Source organism: Bactrocera tryoni, chromosome 5 (genome assembly GCF_016617805.1).
Source record: "Bactrocera tryoni isolate S06 chromosome 5, CSIRO_BtryS06_freeze2, whole genome shotgun sequence".
Classification (NCBI taxonomy): Eukaryota; Metazoa; Arthropoda; class Insecta; order Diptera; family Tephritidae; genus Bactrocera; species Bactrocera tryoni.
The window spans coordinates 63722752-63742100 of NC_052503.1; the positions used below are offsets into that span (position 1 = coordinate 63722752).

General features: G+C 35.0%; 3 protein-coding genes across 4 annotated transcripts in view; 1 reads left to right on the top strand and 2 right to left on the bottom strand.

The window, feature by feature from the left end:
* The first annotated feature begins 2283 nt into the window (after nucleotides 1-2283).
* Nucleotides 2284-2913, top strand: LOC120778155. Of its 2 annotated transcripts, XM_040109881.1 has the most exons (3): nucleotides 2284-2377; nucleotides 2470-2754; nucleotides 2823-2913. In XM_040109881.1, exons 1-3 carry the CDS (start codon nucleotides 2332-2334, stop codon nucleotides 2846-2848), a joined length of 357 nt encoding a protein of 118 aa, XP_039965815.1. In that variant the 5' UTR covers nucleotides 2284-2331; the 3' UTR covers nucleotides 2849-2913. The 2 variants fall into 2 exon arrangements, with proteins under 2 accessions (XP_039965815.1, XP_039965814.1); XM_040109880.1 differs by having other exon boundaries at nucleotides 2470-2913.
* A 13019-nt stretch (nucleotides 2914-15932) lies between these two features.
* LOC120777481 (glycine-rich protein 23-like) lies at nucleotides 15933-16703 on the bottom strand. The gene has a single exon (XM_040108815.1). It carries the CDS (start codon nucleotides 16682-16684, stop codon nucleotides 16262-16264), a length of 423 nt encoding a protein of 140 aa, XP_039964749.1. The 5' UTR covers nucleotides 16685-16703; the 3' UTR covers nucleotides 15933-16261.
* The window catches only part of LOC120777480 (frizzled-2), an 86146-nt gene continuing 83406 nt past the window's right edge, over nucleotides 16610-19349 (bottom strand). The window contains exon 3 of the mRNA XM_040108814.1: nucleotides 16610-19154. Coding sequence (XP_039964748.1) covers nucleotides 16712-18835 — 2124 coding nt within the window. The 5' untranslated portion in view covers nucleotides 18836-19154 and the 3' untranslated portion in view covers nucleotides 16610-16711. The remainder of the gene's footprint in view (nucleotides 19155-19349) is intronic.

Genomic DNA, 19349 nt, shown 5'->3' on the forward strand with positions numbered 1-19349 from the left:
TTTTGATAAATCTATAACTATCTTCACGATAGTTGATATCAGCTCTGTCAAAGGGTTGGAGTGCTGTCCTCACCACTATAAAAAAATTATTTCCAGACAGTGGTTATCTCTCGGTAAGCGTCCCTCTATCATCAATAATTTCTTAAAAAACATTTACTCTTCGGATTTTTTTTACACTTGTATAATCCTCAATAGAAACTTGTCTAAATATCTAGCAAACATAACAACCGCCAAGATGGTGAAGTTTATCTAAATGACAATGGACTCAAGACTAATACCTGGTTTCCCAATATGAATAAGTCTTTTCAAGCTAAAACATTTAACAGTACCAAATAACATATGACTTGTGTCGGAATATATTTCGGCCATTCTCATTTTTGTAAAGTTAGATGTTCAAAATACCACCCACAATTTTTCTGGAAGGTCATTTATAATATTAATAATTAAAGAAAGAAAGATAACCGCATAAACGCAATGAGAACTAGGTCAAGTTGTATGGTTCTACCTTACGTTGTTAAACAATATGCAGAATTACATTGCTGTTAAAAATAAAAGGGTGTTTGAGTATGGCTTTTGGGTATTATTACAATCCGCTGAAGCATTTTAAATTTAAAAAAATTTCAAATAGAAAATTCGAAAATTCGAAAACGAAGATGCGACCTCTTTTCGTGAATTACATAAGACTGTGACCCATATCCTTTAAGTCAAGAAGCTAATCTTCACATATGTATAATGGGGAAACTTTAAATTTAATGGGCAATGTTTATTATCATTTGAAGGAACATTCTTTAGCATTAATTTTTTTAATGGTGTAGTTTATCTTTCAAATGTTAGTCGCATATACTTCTCAGATGGTCCATCCATTGAGTCTAATTTTCGTTGACTTGTTCAAGCATTTGAATGGTAACTGGCGAATGACAGGCGTGATTTTTTACTATAAGGCCTGAATTGAAGCGAGATTGTCCGCATAAAATTTAGACTTTACATATCCTCACATGGAAAAGTCTAACGGTGTGATATCACACGCTCTTGGTGATAAATCTATCTGCTCACCGAAGTTTTCTCTTAATAAATCCATTGATTGATGCGATGTTTGGAAGTGGCGCCGTCTTGTTGAAAACAAATGTTCCCAAGATCACGTGCTTCAATTTCAGGCATCAAATAGTTGGTTATCATGACACCAGGACGGTCTCCGATGACGGTTACGTTATCACCGGCATAATTTTGGAAGAAATATGAACCGATGATTCTACCGGCGCACAAACCACACCAAACCGTTGTTTCTTCTAGATAAAATGGCAGCTCTTGAATCTCTTCAGGTTGTTCTTCGTCCTAAATGCGGCAATTTTTTCTTGTTTATATACAAAAACGTCGGATCTTCTTGGAACTTTTCAAGAGCTCATAGATCGAAGCGATGTCGCTTGAGAGCGTCGAGTGGCTTCAGTTCTTGCACAACCTGCATTTTGTACGCTTTCAATTTAAGATCTCGACGTAAAATGCGCCAAGTCGTTCCATACGTCAGTCCGGATAGCTGCGAACGGTGCCGAATCGACTCTCCACGGTCTCTGTGCAGCGTGCTGGACGTGGTAATATTCGTTCGAATATTATCTAATAATGAGTGCTTCATCGCAAGATGAGGGATGGTGTTGCGATTAGTACGCTCAGCAGGCCGATGCTTTACAGAACTTGAATTTTCGTAATAAAGTTGAAGGATTTGTAGACGTTGTTCAGGCGTTTTTTCTTAATAAAATGCCAAACAATGCAGAACAAAAATAAGATGATATCTTGGCACGATTCATGTGTGATCTGTCAAAAAAGGGTTTCCTTGAAGCATCCGTTAACTTTAGCGCTCAACGTAAGTTCTGTCAAAAGTTTTTTTTCTCAACGAAACTTCCATTTTTTAGGCATTCTAAGTTAACAGTTACTAAAATCTAAAAAGTAATAATAAAAAATCATGATGCTCAAAATTTTTGCAAAAATTTATATTGAGATTACTGCTAGAAAAAAGTCGTCGATTTGTTAATTTTTAGCTTCTGGCTCTTATTTCGACAAAACATAATCTGTACACAAAAAACGCATATATTTTTCGTAGAATCGTTCTGAAACACCCTATTTGAAGCTCCACAAAAGGTGGTTAATACTCTTGAAAATAAAAATGTGCCAAATTAGCAGAAAAGCGCTTGGAAATTAATAAAAACCCCATTTCAGTGTAGCAATGGCCATTGCTGTGGAAGAAACAGTAGCAACAACTACAGTAAAAAACATTAACAAACCGAAAAGTGAAACTTAACAAAAAACAACAACAAAAAGTATTCCAAAACAAAAACCAATATGAGCCAAAGAACTTTCGCACGTTTATTCGTGTTATTTTTGCTAAGTGAGTACAAAAACGCTTGAGTATTTCAGCGTTATGAATAATTACATAAGTAATGCTTTTAATACTGTGTGACACCTCTACTTTTTGATCAGTGCACTTGCAACTATTACACGCGGCGCCGTCACACTCCAGCAACGACATCGATTACAATGACAGCAGCAGCGCAAGTGGCAATGGCGGTGCGGGAAATACGTTGGGCAATCTCTTCCGAGGCAACAACAACTCGCAAATGGATTACAACATGATGTTTACGCATGTGAAGGATTTCTTCATGTATTTGCCGGTGATGATGACGACGCTTAGGGAGTCCATGTCCGGTTTCCCGAAGTTCGCAGAAGGCATACGCATACTGACATCGAAAAATGGTCGCTTAGAAGGTGCAGACTGTAATTGTGAGAAGAACAGCAATGAAATTGATAGTCGACAATTTGGTTGATTGTTCCAGGTCCGGATAGTGATGAAAGCACATGATGAGGAGTTTAGTTTGACGAAAGCTCTTATGGCGAATAAAAGCACACCGACGCTGTTGTATTGAATATATCAACTTTTTTTATGGAATTTTATCATACATATGTACTTATTTTCGCTTATTTGCTCTTGTGGCGTGTTTTCTTTTGTAAGCACTTGTAATTAATGTCGTTAAACGTGTAAATAGTAAAATCTGTGAACTTTTTCATGACCGCAGAATACTGTGTTTCTATAACCTTTCGTCGTATTTATCAAAAGTATTCAATCAGTTCGCGTTTCGTGGTCGCAAAAGCTTACAAAAATGAGTCGCAGATAAAGTAGCGATGACGCCACGCTGATAAGTGGTACACGACTCCTCGTTAAACGTGCCCATGTTGACTCCTTTTTTTGTGCATTGGCACTCGTAGGTTTCAGGGTTGTCACTGAAATTATAGTCCACACCCACGTTCAGTCATAATGTGTAAGCCTTTTCCAATCGCATCTTGTCATATGGCGGCGAAATGTATTGACCACAACGCCTTTTAGACGCGTTGAAATGCTCGTGTATGCTACAGTGTTTTGAATCATAAATCCAATTGCGATGGATCTAAATATGTAGGTAAGCTGTAAAAAGCTTAGCTGAGCTGTGTAATAGTCCACAGAGTACTTACGAACTCTTATATATGCGGTTAAAGTGGAAAGTTAATATTAAAGGAAGGAACGCTGGTCCTTTGTGATGTCAAGAACTCTTAGTTAGGTACAGACGTAGCGCTTTGACCCTGTCGTAACGACGAAGTTCTTTTGACATTTTGAAACTAATCTACATAAATGTTGAAAATTAGGTTCAAATAAAGTTCCAGAAGCCTGTGTTTAGTAATTTAGTGAAAAATGCTGAGAAAAAAAGTCGGACATGTCTTTGCTGAATAAAGACACTTAATTCAATAGACCTACTCTCCCATTGTATATTCATATATGTATATATATTATCATATGTGACCTGGTCTACGAAAAGGGGGCTAACGTGCGAAAACTAGTTTTCTGGGAAAAGCTGTTAAAAATAATCGTCAGTTTCTCGTTATCTCATTAATTGTTCTCCTTTTTTTTTGACAACTAAGCCCCCTTTTCGTAGACCAAGTAACATATAAATTCAAATACATATATTCTTCGCATCTCTACTCAAGAGTTTTTCCTTTTCATCTCACTGTTCCAGAAATCCGCTTGAGTCATTGCCAATATCTTGATTCTGATCTACGCCGGCGTTCAAGCGTTAACCACGCGAGCACCTTCGGCTAGTTACGTATAACCGCTTGTCGTGCTTCACATAGCCTGGAGGCGAAAACTGCCAATAATTTTAATTGATTTTGCTGCCTTTTCACTGTTGTCGCTGCACCTTCGCAAACACTACAGTCACCAACATCCGAAGAGGACGACCGACGGCTGTGGCAACACGTTAAGTAGGCAGCTACATAGCATGGCGGAGGACATAGTAAGTACGTCGGCTACGTGGCCATAAGTAGCGTCACGAACAAGCGCGCTTATTGAAACTGTGGGCTGTTGACTGAATCAGACGATGGTTGGTGGCAACATAAGTGCGTCTAGGCGCATTGACACAGACGATTGTTGTTGTTAATGCATTGCTGGTTGTGCTCGTATAACTACTTCAGTAGTTGACTGCCAGCAATGCTAGTTGGTGTTTAGTAGTGTTATTGTTGCTATACCTTCGGTTGTGTGCTGCATGTTGCCCATTATTCAACATGAAGATGCAGTGAGTTCATCATGTACTTGCGCGACTGATTGCCACGATTCGTTGCTCGTGTACACGGAGGACGGAACAAATGCTTGTGCGATTGTTGTTGCTGTAATGCAATGCTCTTGACTGTTGTGTGCTGTTAACTATGCTCTTGGTTGCGGTGTCATTGCAGTTGCACTACAGCTACATCGGTGTTGTTTTTGTTGTTGTTAACGCTGTTCTTGCATTTTATGCGCTTGCTTGTCGTCGCAGCTGCTGCTTCCGTTGTTGTTGCTGTTGTTGCTGTTACTGCTGATTGCAGGCTTATAGTTTTCTGCTGATGCCAGCAAAGCGATTGCAGACCCGCAGCTGTGTCGTGCTTGCGCAGCTTGGCATTGTGGCCAACAAATGATGTGACCAACATGAAAATGTCGCGTTCTTTGGCGCTTCTGTTATTATTGCGGTTGTATGGTTATTGTTGTTGCTGCCTTTTAGTGTTTGCTGAATCTGCTTGGTTCATGCGCTATTTTCGGTTGTGTGGCGATGTTTGACCGTGTTGCTTCTTCATCTAAAATTTGTATGTTTGTTTAGTTTGCGAAGCTACTTCATAACGTTCACATACGTGTACTATTCGTTACTATGATTCCTGATAGATGCACGTCGTTGTTGTGTTGCAAGTGGCACCTATCAGCTCAATACTCTGACTTCATAAGTGCTGCCGTCGTGTATCGACACTTCACTCTGCAGCAGTACGAGTACCTACACTCCACTTCAAAAGTCAGAACCCATGTCTGCTTGAATTTCTTCTGTCTGTCCAGAAGATTTGCTCTTTAGTAAAATGCGGTACTTGGCTACATTAAATTTTGCTCTATATAATGGTGGATTATGATAGTTTACATACTTGGGAGTGAGCATATTTTAAAGTAGTTTAAGGGGTTATGTCCACTTGAAAACCAGAAAAAACGCATTTTTTGTGATTTTTTTGAAGATATTAAATTATTTAATAAACAAATAAAACAGTGATCATGTACCGAAATTCATGTGTTTTAATAATCGGCGTTTAAATTTGAAAGTTTCAGATTTCCTTGTTTCCGTAGCCGATTTCTAGAAGTAGTTCTCAAAAATGGTGTCTTCCGATGAACAAGAGTATTCTGCTTAAAATTATTTGAAATGCTAAAACAAAATATATTTAATATTATTATTGATGAATACGTACAGATAATTATAACGGGTGATCCAAGTAGAGATACTTCTTTCAATAGCCTTTTTTGACAGATCACACTTGAGTCGTGTCAAGCTGTCATGTTATTTTTGTTCAGTATTGTTTGGCATTTCATCATGAAAAGAGTTACGCATGAGCATCGTTTAGAAATTGTTCGACTTTATTACGAATTCACGTTCTGTAAGGAATGCGTTTCGCGCGCTTCGCTAAACATATGGTCTCCCATCTTGAGACCCATTTATTATTGGATAAAATTCGTACGAATAGATCACGTCCCGCACGTAGTGACGAAAATATAGCTGCCGTAGCTGAGAGTGTATACGAAGATAGTGTAGAGTCGATTCGGCGCCGTTTTTAGCAATTTGGAATCTAAAAGGGGTAAACCCACTAGAAGAGGATTGGTGCACCATCAAGACAGCGCCAGGTCACACACATCTATAGTCATGTGCTCCTTATGTGGAGTTAACTGCCAAAGTACAAAGCCACAACAAAATCTTCAAGTGGCCAGCCGGCAGCTTATGGGGAAAAGACAAAGAAACGTTATTGGCAACATAAGAGGCAATCGGCAGGTCGGTCCTAAAGTACACCGCACATATATGGTCCCCTGGAAGCAGTGAAACGCATACGAAGAAGCTTCAGACATGTCAGAATGTACTATAACGGAATGTATCTTGTTGTCTCCGGTCGAATTTTTACTTAGTGAGGCTCGCATGCTTCCGGTTAAAGAACATAACGAACTTCTTCAGTTTCTGCTGTATATTTTCACAGAAACCAAGTCCAGTATGCAACGAGTCCTCGCATGACTCTAACCACCCTGTGCATGACCAGCTAATCCACTTAATCTATTCTCATGGTTCGACACTGTCGAAACAGCACGTTTCCTGGGCCTACCGTTAGATGACCTTGATGACAACTTACCTGCAGCTTACCACTCAAGCGGGGATTAGATAACCGTTACAAAATCAACAATAACATAGTGACTCGGTGGAAACGTTACATCCAACTAATAGTGCGTTCCTGGTACCACGTAATTTTAACCGGTGTCTGTCTTGACAATGGTGTCTATTTCACCTTAACCGTATAATAGTAACAATAAAAATAAAAAAACTGTGCATAAATATATTGTGTTTTTAAGTTTTTATTTTGCATTAAAGTTGTAATTACTCCTTATTTGCATATCATTTGAGTTGTTTTGGGCTTGTTGTTGTTTCACATGTTCAACTATTTTGAATTTTTGTATTTACCATTATACCTACACATTAAAAATAATATTGTATAATATTATTTGCTCACATATTTGGAATTTAATATGAATCTATGCTTGTATGTATGTATGTATGTATGTATGTACTTTTAAGTGTTCGTTTTTGTGCGCTCCGCGGCTGAAGCGACTGAGTGTAGCAACTTGAAAGCGACACACAACTATGCGCAAGGGATAAAACCACAAATGTATGGATGTTATGTTGAAATGCAGTTTTGTGTTAAAACTTTGCTTATTTAAAAACAAATGTTTGGTGTTTTGCTTAGTTTTCGGCGTTTCTAAGTTGCTTCACACAACCAAATCAACCGCGCTGCAGCTTTTATTTATTATTTTAAATGGTTTTTGTTATTGTAATTTCGGTTGACATTTACAATGGTTGTGTTTTGTTTATGCTAGCATATATTTTTTGTTTTTATTTAATGTTCTTTTTTTTGTTTTATATTTAATTTTTATTTTTTTGTTTTTATTTTTGTTTATTATTTTTTTATTTTATTTTTGTTTGTTATTTTTTTATTTTAAATTTCTATTTTTAGTTTTTTTGCTTTATATTTTTTTATTTTTGTTTACTCGTACTATTTATTTTTGATTTCAAGTTTGCTTATTGTTGTTTTATTTCAATGTTTACGTTAATGTTTTTTATTATTATTATTGTATATTAATAATATTTTTGTATAATAAATAAAATGCAGTATTTAAATTTGTTGCTTGTGTGTTTGTTTCATTCCCTTTTCACGACATTATTCGCTGGCTCTCTTGATTTTACCTTTCATAATATATAAATTATATAATGTTTCAACTTGAAATATTATTCTTTAATTTTTTTGCAGTTTTATTTATTTTTGTTCATATAGCTTTTTATTAATTAAAATTCACAAAATACAATTCACAACTACTTTATTCTTATATAATAACACACACCTGTATATACCTGCTGTTTTTTTGTTTGCTCTTTGAATCATTAACCCTTTTTGTGGTTAATGCTAGTTTTTCATTGCAAACCCTTTATACTCACTCTCTTCATCATATTTTCAAAAACTTCACTTTTTCTCATTACATGCTATTAAACGAATTTATTTTATTTAATATACTTTTGTCTCACATTGATTTTTTTTGGTTTTACTCATACTAAATATTATATATATACTTATATAAATATTTCATTAATTTTTTGCTTAAAAACAGAAATAAAAAGTTGCTAAATCGTATACATGTTTGAATTGAATGTAAATGCTTAAAATCTGCGAAACCAGATGCTGTAAATTACTCTTCTTTTACTTTGTTTTGTCATTCGCTTCGCTAAAATATTTGCTTTTCTTTACAGTGATTAGTTTTTGCTGCAATTAAGCTTTTCTCGCATTTGTAACATATATTGTTTTCTCTCTCTCTCTCTCTTTGCTTTCAATTATAAATTTCTTGCAATTTGCTTGTCAAATTGTTTGTCAATCACATGTCAAAGCTAATGACACATTCTCCTTTTAGCGAGCAATCGGTTATGCATTAAACTAAGAATTTACAGTTGCTTCCGTCTTTTGTGCCTACTCCACTGTCCACTTACTTATATAAACTTTCTAACCAGCTTGTATACATTTCAAAACAGTTTCTCTTAAGTTTATCGGGTTTTTAAAATACCATAAATACTTTAAAATTACTTATAAATATATTACGTATGCTTACTTTTTTGCGTAAGTGTAGTATTGCAATATTTTCATACACAATTTACCTGCTTTATAATTTTATATTTTGCTTAGCTTCTAAATTTTGTATTTCTTGTTTTCCATATATTTGGTTTGTTACGTTTTACATAAACAGCGTCTTTTCAATTACGTATATTTGTTGCGATTTATCAAAGCTTATGCATTTAAGTTTTGCTTAAGTATTTAAGTATATAAATTAATTATAAATATGTACAGTTGTAAGCTTATCATCGGATGTAGATGTTGAACGATTGGCTTTTTACACAGCAAATTTTAGGCTTACGCTCAAGTGAAACCAAAAAAAATAATTGTTATGTAGAAGATTCTCTTCGATTATTTCAATATGGTATAAAGCAGAGAATTGACTGAAGTGAAGTACTCCTGAAAAAGTGGTATGAAACTTTAAAATGAATATAGTAAAAGCTTCAGAAAAAGTACATAGTTCTAAATTTTAATATAAATATAGTGAAAGCTCGAATGAAATTCAGTTTGCTGCTATATAAGTTTACAGATTTTTGAAAATTTATATTATTTAATATTAATAAATACAACGAAAGCTTCGGTGAAATGTGGTTCAAAGTATTTGGTTGAAAGCTTTCATATTTTAATGTTAATATATGTATGGGGAAAGCTGCAATGAAAGATGGTTTCAAGTTCTTAGATTACAAATCTGCATATTGCTAAATCCAAAGTAGAAAGAAATCAAATTTTTTTTTATTTGAGGGTTATATAAAAGTATTACTAAAACTGAATTAAGTGAAAGCTTTTGTGAACTCGAAACTTTTAATCATAACTTTTGCTTGTAGGGTAAAAGAAATGTTCTTCGAAGCTTCTGGGTTATAATATTGCACTTTCATTAATGAATAGATAAGTGAAAGCTTTAATGCAAGTCAAGTCAGTAAAAGCTTCAATGAAGTGTTAAAGTATTATATTTTTATAAATGTATCTTGTGGTATGTAAAGAAATGTTGTTCGAAGCTTCTGGCTTATAATATTGCACTTTCATTAATGAATAGATAAGTGAAGCTTACCTTGTCCAAGAAAAACTGATTTAAGTGAAAGCTTTCGTGCAACTAAAGTCAGCAAAAGCTTTCATTAATGAATAGATAACTGAGAGCTTATGTTGTATGAAGAAGTGATTTAAGTGAAAGCTTTCATACACGAAAGTCAGTTAAAGCTTTAATGAAGTAGGAAGTATTATACTTTTATAAGTGTATCTTGTAGTGTAAAGATGTTTTAAAAATCCATTGCTTTCATCTGGTCAAAAAGCGCGAAGGGAGGCTTAGGGTGTATTCAGAATCTGAAATACACTAAATATTTCGAAATTATTTCTGACATACCAGAATAAGAACGTAATAAAAGCACGCGTGGGGAAAGCTTTCATAATTGTTCACATAAAATCAGCGAGCAATTTTAATAATATTTGGAGTTTCTTATACTTGTGAAATTTAAAAATTTTGTAAGTAATTTTTCCTGTTGTAAATATGGAAGAATTCGAAAAGCAGATTAACTGCATTGCCATAAATGCGTGCTATCACGCTTTCATTATTTCAGCTCTTTGAAAAAAATCGTAAAAAGGCTTGTCTTTAGAAAGATTATGCAAAAACGACTTCTACAGCTTTCGATTTCGCTACGTAAAATTCTTAAATCTTTCAAAATATAACAATATATTTTTTAAATGTTTTACCACCTCTAAGCTTTTTAGCTATTTTTGGTTTGGTGTGCATTTTATCATAACAGATTTTTAAAATGCCTAAGGTACCCTAATCAGCGATTTACAAATAAATGCATTTTATTCTTAATGCATAATAATAAACAATTAAACTTTACGCTACATTATTTTCACTACTACTGCTACACACTGATTGGGAGTAATATAAATACAAATGTACGATTTTATATTATTCCTTTTTAACTTTTGATTATAAGAGGAGCGTTATATCTGCTTTGTTTAAGAGAGTTTAAAGAAGTCTATGCACATTGAGGGGTATCTAGTAGGTCTAATTAATACTTATACTCGTTTAAATCGCAAGCCTATTTTCACTGCCTCGCATGTCAACTTCTACAATATTTTACTGTTTTTCGTTAATACAATTTTACATATTTTACTGTTTATTTACTTTTAATCATATAAAAATTGGCTAATCAAATAATTGTCCTTCTATTATTTGCTTTTGTTTGAAAAATTAAAATATTGAAATCAAATATTGAAAAAGTCAAGTGATTTATACAGATCGTTTATAAATAAATATCTTTAAATGTAAGATTTAAGAAATTTATTAAAAATAAGATTTAAGAAATGTATTAAAAATCAATAGGTACAATATTTATATTATTTAGTATTAACTTAAATAATAAGTTGTAAGAAAAAACTAGGATAAAAATTAAGGTAAGAGCCTAAATTTTATGAAATTTCTGCTATTTATTTTCAATACGAAAATTGTTTTTTATAATTTATAAAAAACCTTTACACCAAGTACTTACAACTTTAATAAAATAGAAGCGAAAAAATGTAAGCATTTACATTTACTTACTTTTTATAAAAAAAAAATAAATGTATTGAGCATAGTTTCCACCTGACAAAAAAGACTAACCAAACTGACAAGGCCTGTTTTGTGTTAAACTTAAATGAAAATTCAATTGCACAAAGCAAAATAATTTTTTTAGATTTTTAATTACTGTCAAATGAATAAACTGAAAACAAAATATATAAAAAATAATAAAAAGCAAATTTTTTTGTTTATATACAAGTATATATATTTTTTTTAATTAACGCACATATTGCTAAATTCATAGTAAATGCATTGGAAACATTTTGTAATATTATGCTAGTTTTATGTTTTTGGAAGGTGGCAACATTTTCCAAAATACTGCAAAATAAGGACGTCATTTGCTACCCATTATACAATTTTCTACCTCCTTATGCGCGAAAATTAAAGTTAGGTCGCCAGAACCACATATACCATACACCTGGACACTCTTGAAAACCGCTTTCAAAATTATATCTAAATTAAAGACGTGGCGCATAACTTTCATTTGATATCCATCCATTTTTTACTATTTTCCAGTTCTTTATCCAAGAAAATGACAGCTAGGTCTCGAGAATTACGTACAGGCTTAGACACCCTTGAGCACCGATTGTGGTTCCAACATAAATTTTAGCCATCAACATGCCACGTCTAACATGAATAATTGTCGGTAAAATTGTTTCGGACTTTATGGTTATATACTATAAACAACAAGCTCCTTTATTATATTTATTCTTAAATACTTGCTCAAAATAGCGCCAAAATTAAAAAAATCCTAACTCTGAATGTAAGCAAAACGCAGCTCCTTTCAAAACCCAAGCATACACATTTATACTTTAATGCTGCGCAGCCGACGTCGCCGCAAGAAAATTTCGTGAAATCATTCACCTACCCAACTGCCAGGTGATCATACATAAATGCAAGGTAGCAGCGAAACATTTGTTAAGGTTGCGCAGCCACTGTTAGTGTGTGAGACGCCACACACCAGGCGAAGAAAATCGCTGAGAGAAAAATATTTAGCATACTTTTAGGGGGACACTTATCTACGTTTCTGTTCGCCTGTTAGAGCGTAGGTGTGAACATGTCAATATTGAATTTTAGATTTTCAGAAATCGCCTATGTATGAGTGGGTGTTTCGCTGGCTGTGAGGTGAAAATGCGCAAGGGAGAAAAATGCATGCAAGACTGACAAATGTAAGTCCTACGTACATGTGCAAATGTAAAAAAGCTCATGATACATATTTTTTGTTTAGAAAAAGTATCGTGAAATAAAAAAGTATCTATGTACGGAAAACAAACAAAAATAAATTCTGAATAAAAAAATCAATAAAAAGCACCAAATGAAATAAAAACAACTGAAATTGGATTTTGTAAATAATTTCTTCTTTGCATTTTATTTAGCATTTTTAAATAAAAACAATAATCAATCGTTAAAGTATAATCATTATAAGATAAGGTATAAAATAAAATACACAATTTCAACTTTTCGTCTGTTTAACTTAAATTAAAATATAATAAAGCAATAGAAAAGAGGTTCGCTCAATGAAAAGACGGCGGCTGATAAGAACAGCCGCACAACTTTAAATGTGAGCTTTGAAAAAATGGCTGATGTTGAGTGTTTTGCGCTCAAAAAAATATTTTAGATTTTTTTAATGCTAAATCAACCAAGTCTGCTCACATTTTTAGAAATTTTCAATAGATATCTTTTAATACATACATATTATATATTTTGTTTCTTGCATAAATATTAATAGTATTTAAATAAATTTGAATGCTTTGCAAATTACAATACAATTACTTGGCTTACGCTTACACAACTACTTGTTGGCATAATGTTTTTCATTAAAAAAATTATAAAAAATAATAATTAGTTTAACTTATAGTAAATAATGCGTGACTACATGCAACTATGTACAATTTCTTTGCAGCAAGAAATACAAATGATACGAAAATCAAATAAAAATACTTAATATTATTCACTTTTTATAAATGTAAACAAATAAACTTATTTAAAAATAAGTAGGAAATTCTTGTATGCGCTTAATTAATAAACAATTTATAATATAATTATTTCTTTGTTGTTCTTGCACTTACAAAGCGTCAACCAAATGCAGAATACGTTCGTGGTTTTGAAAAATTTACGAAGCGATGTTTAGGCAAACAAGTGAAAATGTGCAGCAAATTAAGCGAGTTTTTTGTTGCTTTTGGAAGAAAAATTTTTGTGGCACAAATATTGAATTTTAAAAATTTTGATAATTACATGGTACAAAATATTATTATCTTTGTTTAATATTTGAATTTTTTTTTTTCAAAAACCACAATGTTCTTTTCAAAAATCGGACATACTTTTTTTTAACAAAAATATTGAACATAAACTTTTCCAATATTAAATAGAATTCTTTATCTGCCAAAAATAAATATTTTCAAAAATGTTAAAAGTTTTTAATATGTAGAACAAAACAATTTTATTTCTTTGCAAAATAATTTTTTTCTCAATAATATTGAATAAGTTTTTGAATATTTTTTTTTCTTAATTTATTGAACACAATTGCTTAAATAAAATAAATTTTTGGAAATAATTGAAGCACAATTTTTGTAATGGAAAAACCTTTGCTTTAAGACATCTTTAAATTAAAGTTTTTTGCTGGTTTAATTTAGTATATGTTTTTTCGAGAAAATATTGCATTGCTAGTTCAACTAGTTTATTTGTTTTAATTATTTGGGTAACATCATTTCCGCTAAAAATTTTCAGCAAAGATATGTTTTTGTAAATTTATTTCTAAAAGAAATATTCAAATATTAAAAAAATTTTTTTTTTTTTGTAAATTTATTTCTAAAAGAAATATTCAAATATTAAAAAAAAAATTTTTTTTGTAAATTTATTTCTAAAAGAAATTTTCAAATATTTGTTAAAGTGTGTGTTTTGTAAATTTATTTCTAAAAGAAATTTTCAAATATTTGTTAAAGTGTGGGCATTTCAACTAGTACCTTTTAATATGTTAAATTAAAGTTTTCTTTTTATAAGTATTGAAAGTATGAAGTATTTTTTATTCAAAAGAAAAGTTATCTATGTCAAAAAAACTATATACTTTTTAGATTGTGCAAATTTTTAAAAAATTATTTTGTAAAGCAATTAAATTTTTGAAAATTAAAAAATAATTAAATAATTAATAAAAAATTAAAAAAAAAAAATTAAATAAATAATAAAATAAAAAACTAAAAGTTAATATGCCTTTTAACAAATAATTTTTCAATCGCAATTTTTTTAAGAAAAAATACGCTTGAAATTTGTTGTCTCGAATGTAAAGAAATTGGAATTTTCATGAAAAACCAAATTTAAGCAAATATTTGTAATTAAAACAATTCTCTTGAATTGTGTTTTTACGAAAGTAGAGAAAAATAATTTTTTATCAATGTAAAAATAGTTTTTTCTTCCAAGTATTGTATTAATAAATATTTGTCAGAACGAAACGTGCAACACTATTTCCTTATTTACGTAAAACAAACTTTTTAGTGCACTTTAATTTAATTTCACTTGCGGTAATTTGCATTTTTGAACCAAATAATTTCGCGCTTATAATTGCTTAAGTAATAAAATATTATTCTATTAAATTAAAAAAACTAAAATTCAGTATTTACAGTTGGACATTATGTGCTTGCGCTTATTCGTTGGCATTTAATAATTTATAAATTAATTATATAATTAATCTTTTAGTGCAATTTTTCATTTCATAAGTATTTTGATTTTTCATTTTAAACTCACAAAGTGGTTTTGCTATGATTTTCCACATATTTTTATATTTAGCAACGCTTACATACAAACGCTACATACAGTTAGGCGTAATAAATGCTACAAATAAACATGAAATATATTTTACAAATGCTTTTGCACGTTTACTAGGTTGCGTAAACGATGTTTTTTCGTAATTAACATTTAACTCAGCTCCGCTAACTGCTTACATTTCTGATATTCGATTTTATTTGCTGGCAAATTTACATGCATTTCCTATGTATACGTACAAGTAGTGTTATTGTTGTTTTTATTATTACAATTTTTGTTTTTGTAATGCAATATGGCGTTGGCGTTTTTGGCAGTGGCAATTTTCACGCAATTTCGGTGGTAGGGAATTTGAAAAACGTTTTTGAAAATTGTTTTTCTCTACCGTGTCGTTTTTGTTTTTGCTTTTCATATGCATTCCGTTAAAATTTCCATGATTAACATATTTTATGCGGGTTTTTTACACAATTTGCACACTTACAATATTGCATTTCGCTTTTTTAGTGAAATACGTTTTTTCTTTAGATTTTAATATTACTTTAAATCAGTCTATTTGAGTAGAGAGTTGAAAATGAATTAGGAGTAAGTGAAATAATGTTTATAGACATTTTTTATAAAATTACTTTTTATAGAAAAAATGTATTTTCGCGCGCATTTGATGTGCTTTTCGTATCGCTTTACTCTTTCCTAACTTTTCAACGCTTTCATTTGCTATTTTTGTAATTCTTTGCTTTTTGTTAAATATTTTTATTTGGAAAGAAGGTGTTGCAAGTTCAAGTGTTACTCTATAAGCTATTGACTATTTTTGCTTTAATTCATTTAGTGATATTTAATAGAAATTGTGCTTTGTTGTTGTCTCATATATTTTGAATTTTTAACCCTTCATTTTTTTATTTTTAATATTTTTTTTTGCTTTTTTCTTTCAATGAAAATGGACTAGAATTATATATGTAGTTTAGCTTGCTTACTCGTTACTTTATTACATACTCGTTTAAATTTATGTATTTAAATATGTTATTATTGTACAACTATAAATTAGCAGAAATTAATATGGCGCCTTGTTTGTTGTAACTTTACAATTCATATTAACACTTCAGATGTGTTTAAAGGCGCAAGCGCCAAAGTGCGCAAACTGAAAGAAAATTGCAACACTGCAATCGCTTGCATTTACAGTTGCGAAAAACTGCTCGTCGACACCCAGTGCGCTGTATCTGGCCGTACCATTAACTATATAGGACCATAGTCGCTCAGCGCCTGCCCGGGGTGTTGCGCGCCCGGCCCACCAGGCAACGTAACGACCACGGACACCGCGCGAGAATCGATCACCGAACCGGGTGCCGTACTGGGACCATTACCACCGCCATTGCCACCCATGGGGCCCATTGGACCACCACCGGGACCGCCACCGCCACCGCCATTACCATTGCCATAAACGCCAGGCATACCCATATTGCCGGGCGTTGGTACGCCCATGCCACCGCCACCGCCACCGTGCAACATACTGCCAGGAGGAGCCCCAACACCAACACCACCACCGCCGCCAACCGTACTATTGCTCATACCCGCTGTGCTCATCAGAGTACCGTGTCCGCCCAGCACGCTGCCACCGCCAATTGTACTGCCGCCGCCGCCGCCACCACCACCGCCCATTGTTGAAGCTCCGCCTGACTCTCCATGTCATACGTGGCTTGCTGCCGGTTGTTTAAGAACATGGTGGTGCAAATGGTGATGGCTGGTGGAGGCAACCGATGCGCCACCCGCTTGTGTATATGGTGTGGCGAGTAGCGAACCGGCCGCCGAGCCCACTGGCATACCCATGCCGGAGCCAGCATACGGATGCGGTATGGGCGGTCGCGGTTTAATGAGCGCTTGATTAGCGCCAGTGCGATCCGGTGCGCCGAAGAGACGACGCCAAAAGCGACGCCAACTCTCCAACGTCTTACCGGACCAGATCCAAACGCCCGATGTAATACCAACTGCCAAGGCCATAAAATATTTCAGCATTAGTACTGAGTATAATGGTTTCTTGCCAGGACCTTTTGTCTGTGCACATGGGCAGGCGAGCGCTTTGATCCAGTCTTCGAAGTAGGCGGCCTCATACAGGTAGCATCCGATTACGATGGTTGCAGGGACGGTGTAGAGGACGGAAAAGATGCCAATACGTATCATTAGTTTTTCCAATTTGTCCGCCTTAACGCCAGCGCCAACACCGCCTTGCTGCTTGATAACGGAACGTATGCGGAAAAGTGAAACGAAGCCCGCCATTAGGAAAGTGGTGCCGATGACGAGGTATACAAAGAGCGGTGCCAGCACGAATGTCTTCAGATGATCCGGATTGAGATTGCCCACATAGCAAATGCCGAGAATGGGATCACCATCGACAGCCGAGAGCAGCAATACGGCTACCGATTGCACTGTGGGTATGAGCCAGGCGGCTAAATGAAAATACTGCGAGTGTTTGGTGATGGCTTCATTGCCCCATTTAAGACCAGCAGCCAGGAACCAAGTGAAGCTGAGCACTACCCACCAAATGGACGAAGCCATGCCGAAGAAATATGTCAGTAGAAATACCATAGTGCATGAGTGTGGTCCTGCGGAGCTCTCTTTCAAGTAGCGACCATCGCAAGCGATCTCTTCATTCTGCAAAAAGTTCTTTGATAGATAACCAACAGCTACCATAAAGTAGCAGGCGGAGAGAAAAACGATCGGACGTTCGGGATATTTAAACCTTTCGGTGTCGATGATGAACGTGGTTAGTGTCATGAGTGTGCTGCAGAAGCACAGACCCGACCACAGGGCGATCCATATTCCGGCGAAGTCCTTTTCGTCGTTTGTGAAGAACGGGCCCTTGCAGGGGATCGCGCAATTTGGTACGTCGGCGATTCTTTGTACAGTTGAATTCATGTACCACGGGTAATGCATGTGTGGTGGCTGCATCAGCGCTTCCTTCCCCAGGAGTAGGAGTGGCGGGCGACACGAGCACGTGCAATCCTTTGTGTTTGTTCTTTCTCCTAGGGAATTTTGGCAGTTTTTTGAATTTTTGCCTTTGCATTTCTGTGAAGTCGAGCCACCGGAACCAGACTGTTTGCGTTTACCACCACCGCCTCCACTGCCGCTGCCACCACTACCACCACTGCCGCCCGAGCCGCTGCCGGACGTGCCATCACGGCCCGAACCGCCGCTGCCCGACTCTGTATACGACGGCTGCTCCATGCACAAATTCTCCGGATCGCCATGCAACGGCAAGTGCTCGCAGGCCATACGCTCTGGCCACTGGAAACTATACTGTTGCATGATGGGCGCACAACCGGCACGTGCGCGCTCACAAACCGAACGACAAACCGGCAACGGCTTGTGATAGTCCTCCAAACAGATAGGCGTGTACATAGAACAAAGGAAGAATTTCAAATCTGGCGAACATTTGATTTCAACGAGTGGCCAAAACTGATGCACCTCCAAACCGGCTTCATCCTGTGTTTCGTGATTCATTTCATTCGGAAAGGAAGTCATATTGTAACCAATGCCGCGACACATTGGTATAGTGATCTCTTCGCAGCGTGAATTGGGATCTTTTGGTATGGCGGGTAGACCATAACCCGGCGCGGGACTGACATCCATGGAGTGCGGACCCATGCCGCCCATGCCGACGCCACCACCGCTATCCGCGAGATGTTGCATGCCGTCCGCATGACAGTTATGTGTGTGTAGCAGCAGCACGATGCTGAGCGCAAAGACAGAGTTGCATAACGCAAGCGGATGCCGCCGCGTCGTCTTAGTGCTGTGTGCCGTTGTGCGTAACATGACGTCTGAAGGTATTTGTATGTATGTTTGTAAGTTTATTATTTAAATATGTTGCACGAAACTTATGCGCAAACGAGTAAGTCACTCCAAAGCGACGCTGTGTCCAACAAAAATGTTAAGGATTTGTTGCGTTTGTTGAAAACTTTCAGCTGTCTATGACAGTTGACAGCCTACAGCTGACTAAAAACAGTTGACAACTGAAATGTGTGGCGAAGTAAGTAGCTGTAGCAACGCTGGAGACGCGCGCTGTACGTACGAACGCTCAAACCGCAGGCGCAGCACGTTGTCAAATCAACGCTGGACGACAAATGAAGGACAACTGTAAAGAGAAGAGCATACAAGAGGCAAAAATTAATAAATTTTTCAGCAGCAAGAGAGCTGGGGTATGCGCTTAAGTGTATGTTTAAATATACATATATTTATGTTGAGTGTTTTCTTAGTAACCGCAAACGATTAGTTTTAGTCCGGATGCTGTATGCTGCGCGCGTACCCTCAGAGGATGACAAAAACAATT

Bases quoted from the DNA above. Each gene is read 5' to 3' on its own strand.
- LOC120778155 (XM_040109880.1), top strand. From the start codon at position 2,332: ATGAGCCAAAGAACTTTCGCACGTTTATTCGTGTTATTTTTGCTAA. The intron at 2,378-2,469 runs GTGAGTACAAAA...CTTTTTGATCAG, and splicing joins ATTCGTGTTATTTTTGCTAA to TGCACTTGCAACTATTACAC.
- LOC120777481 (XM_040108815.1), bottom strand. From the start codon at position 16,684: ATGGGCGGTGGTGGTGGCGGCGGCGGCGGCAGTACAATTGGCGGTGGC.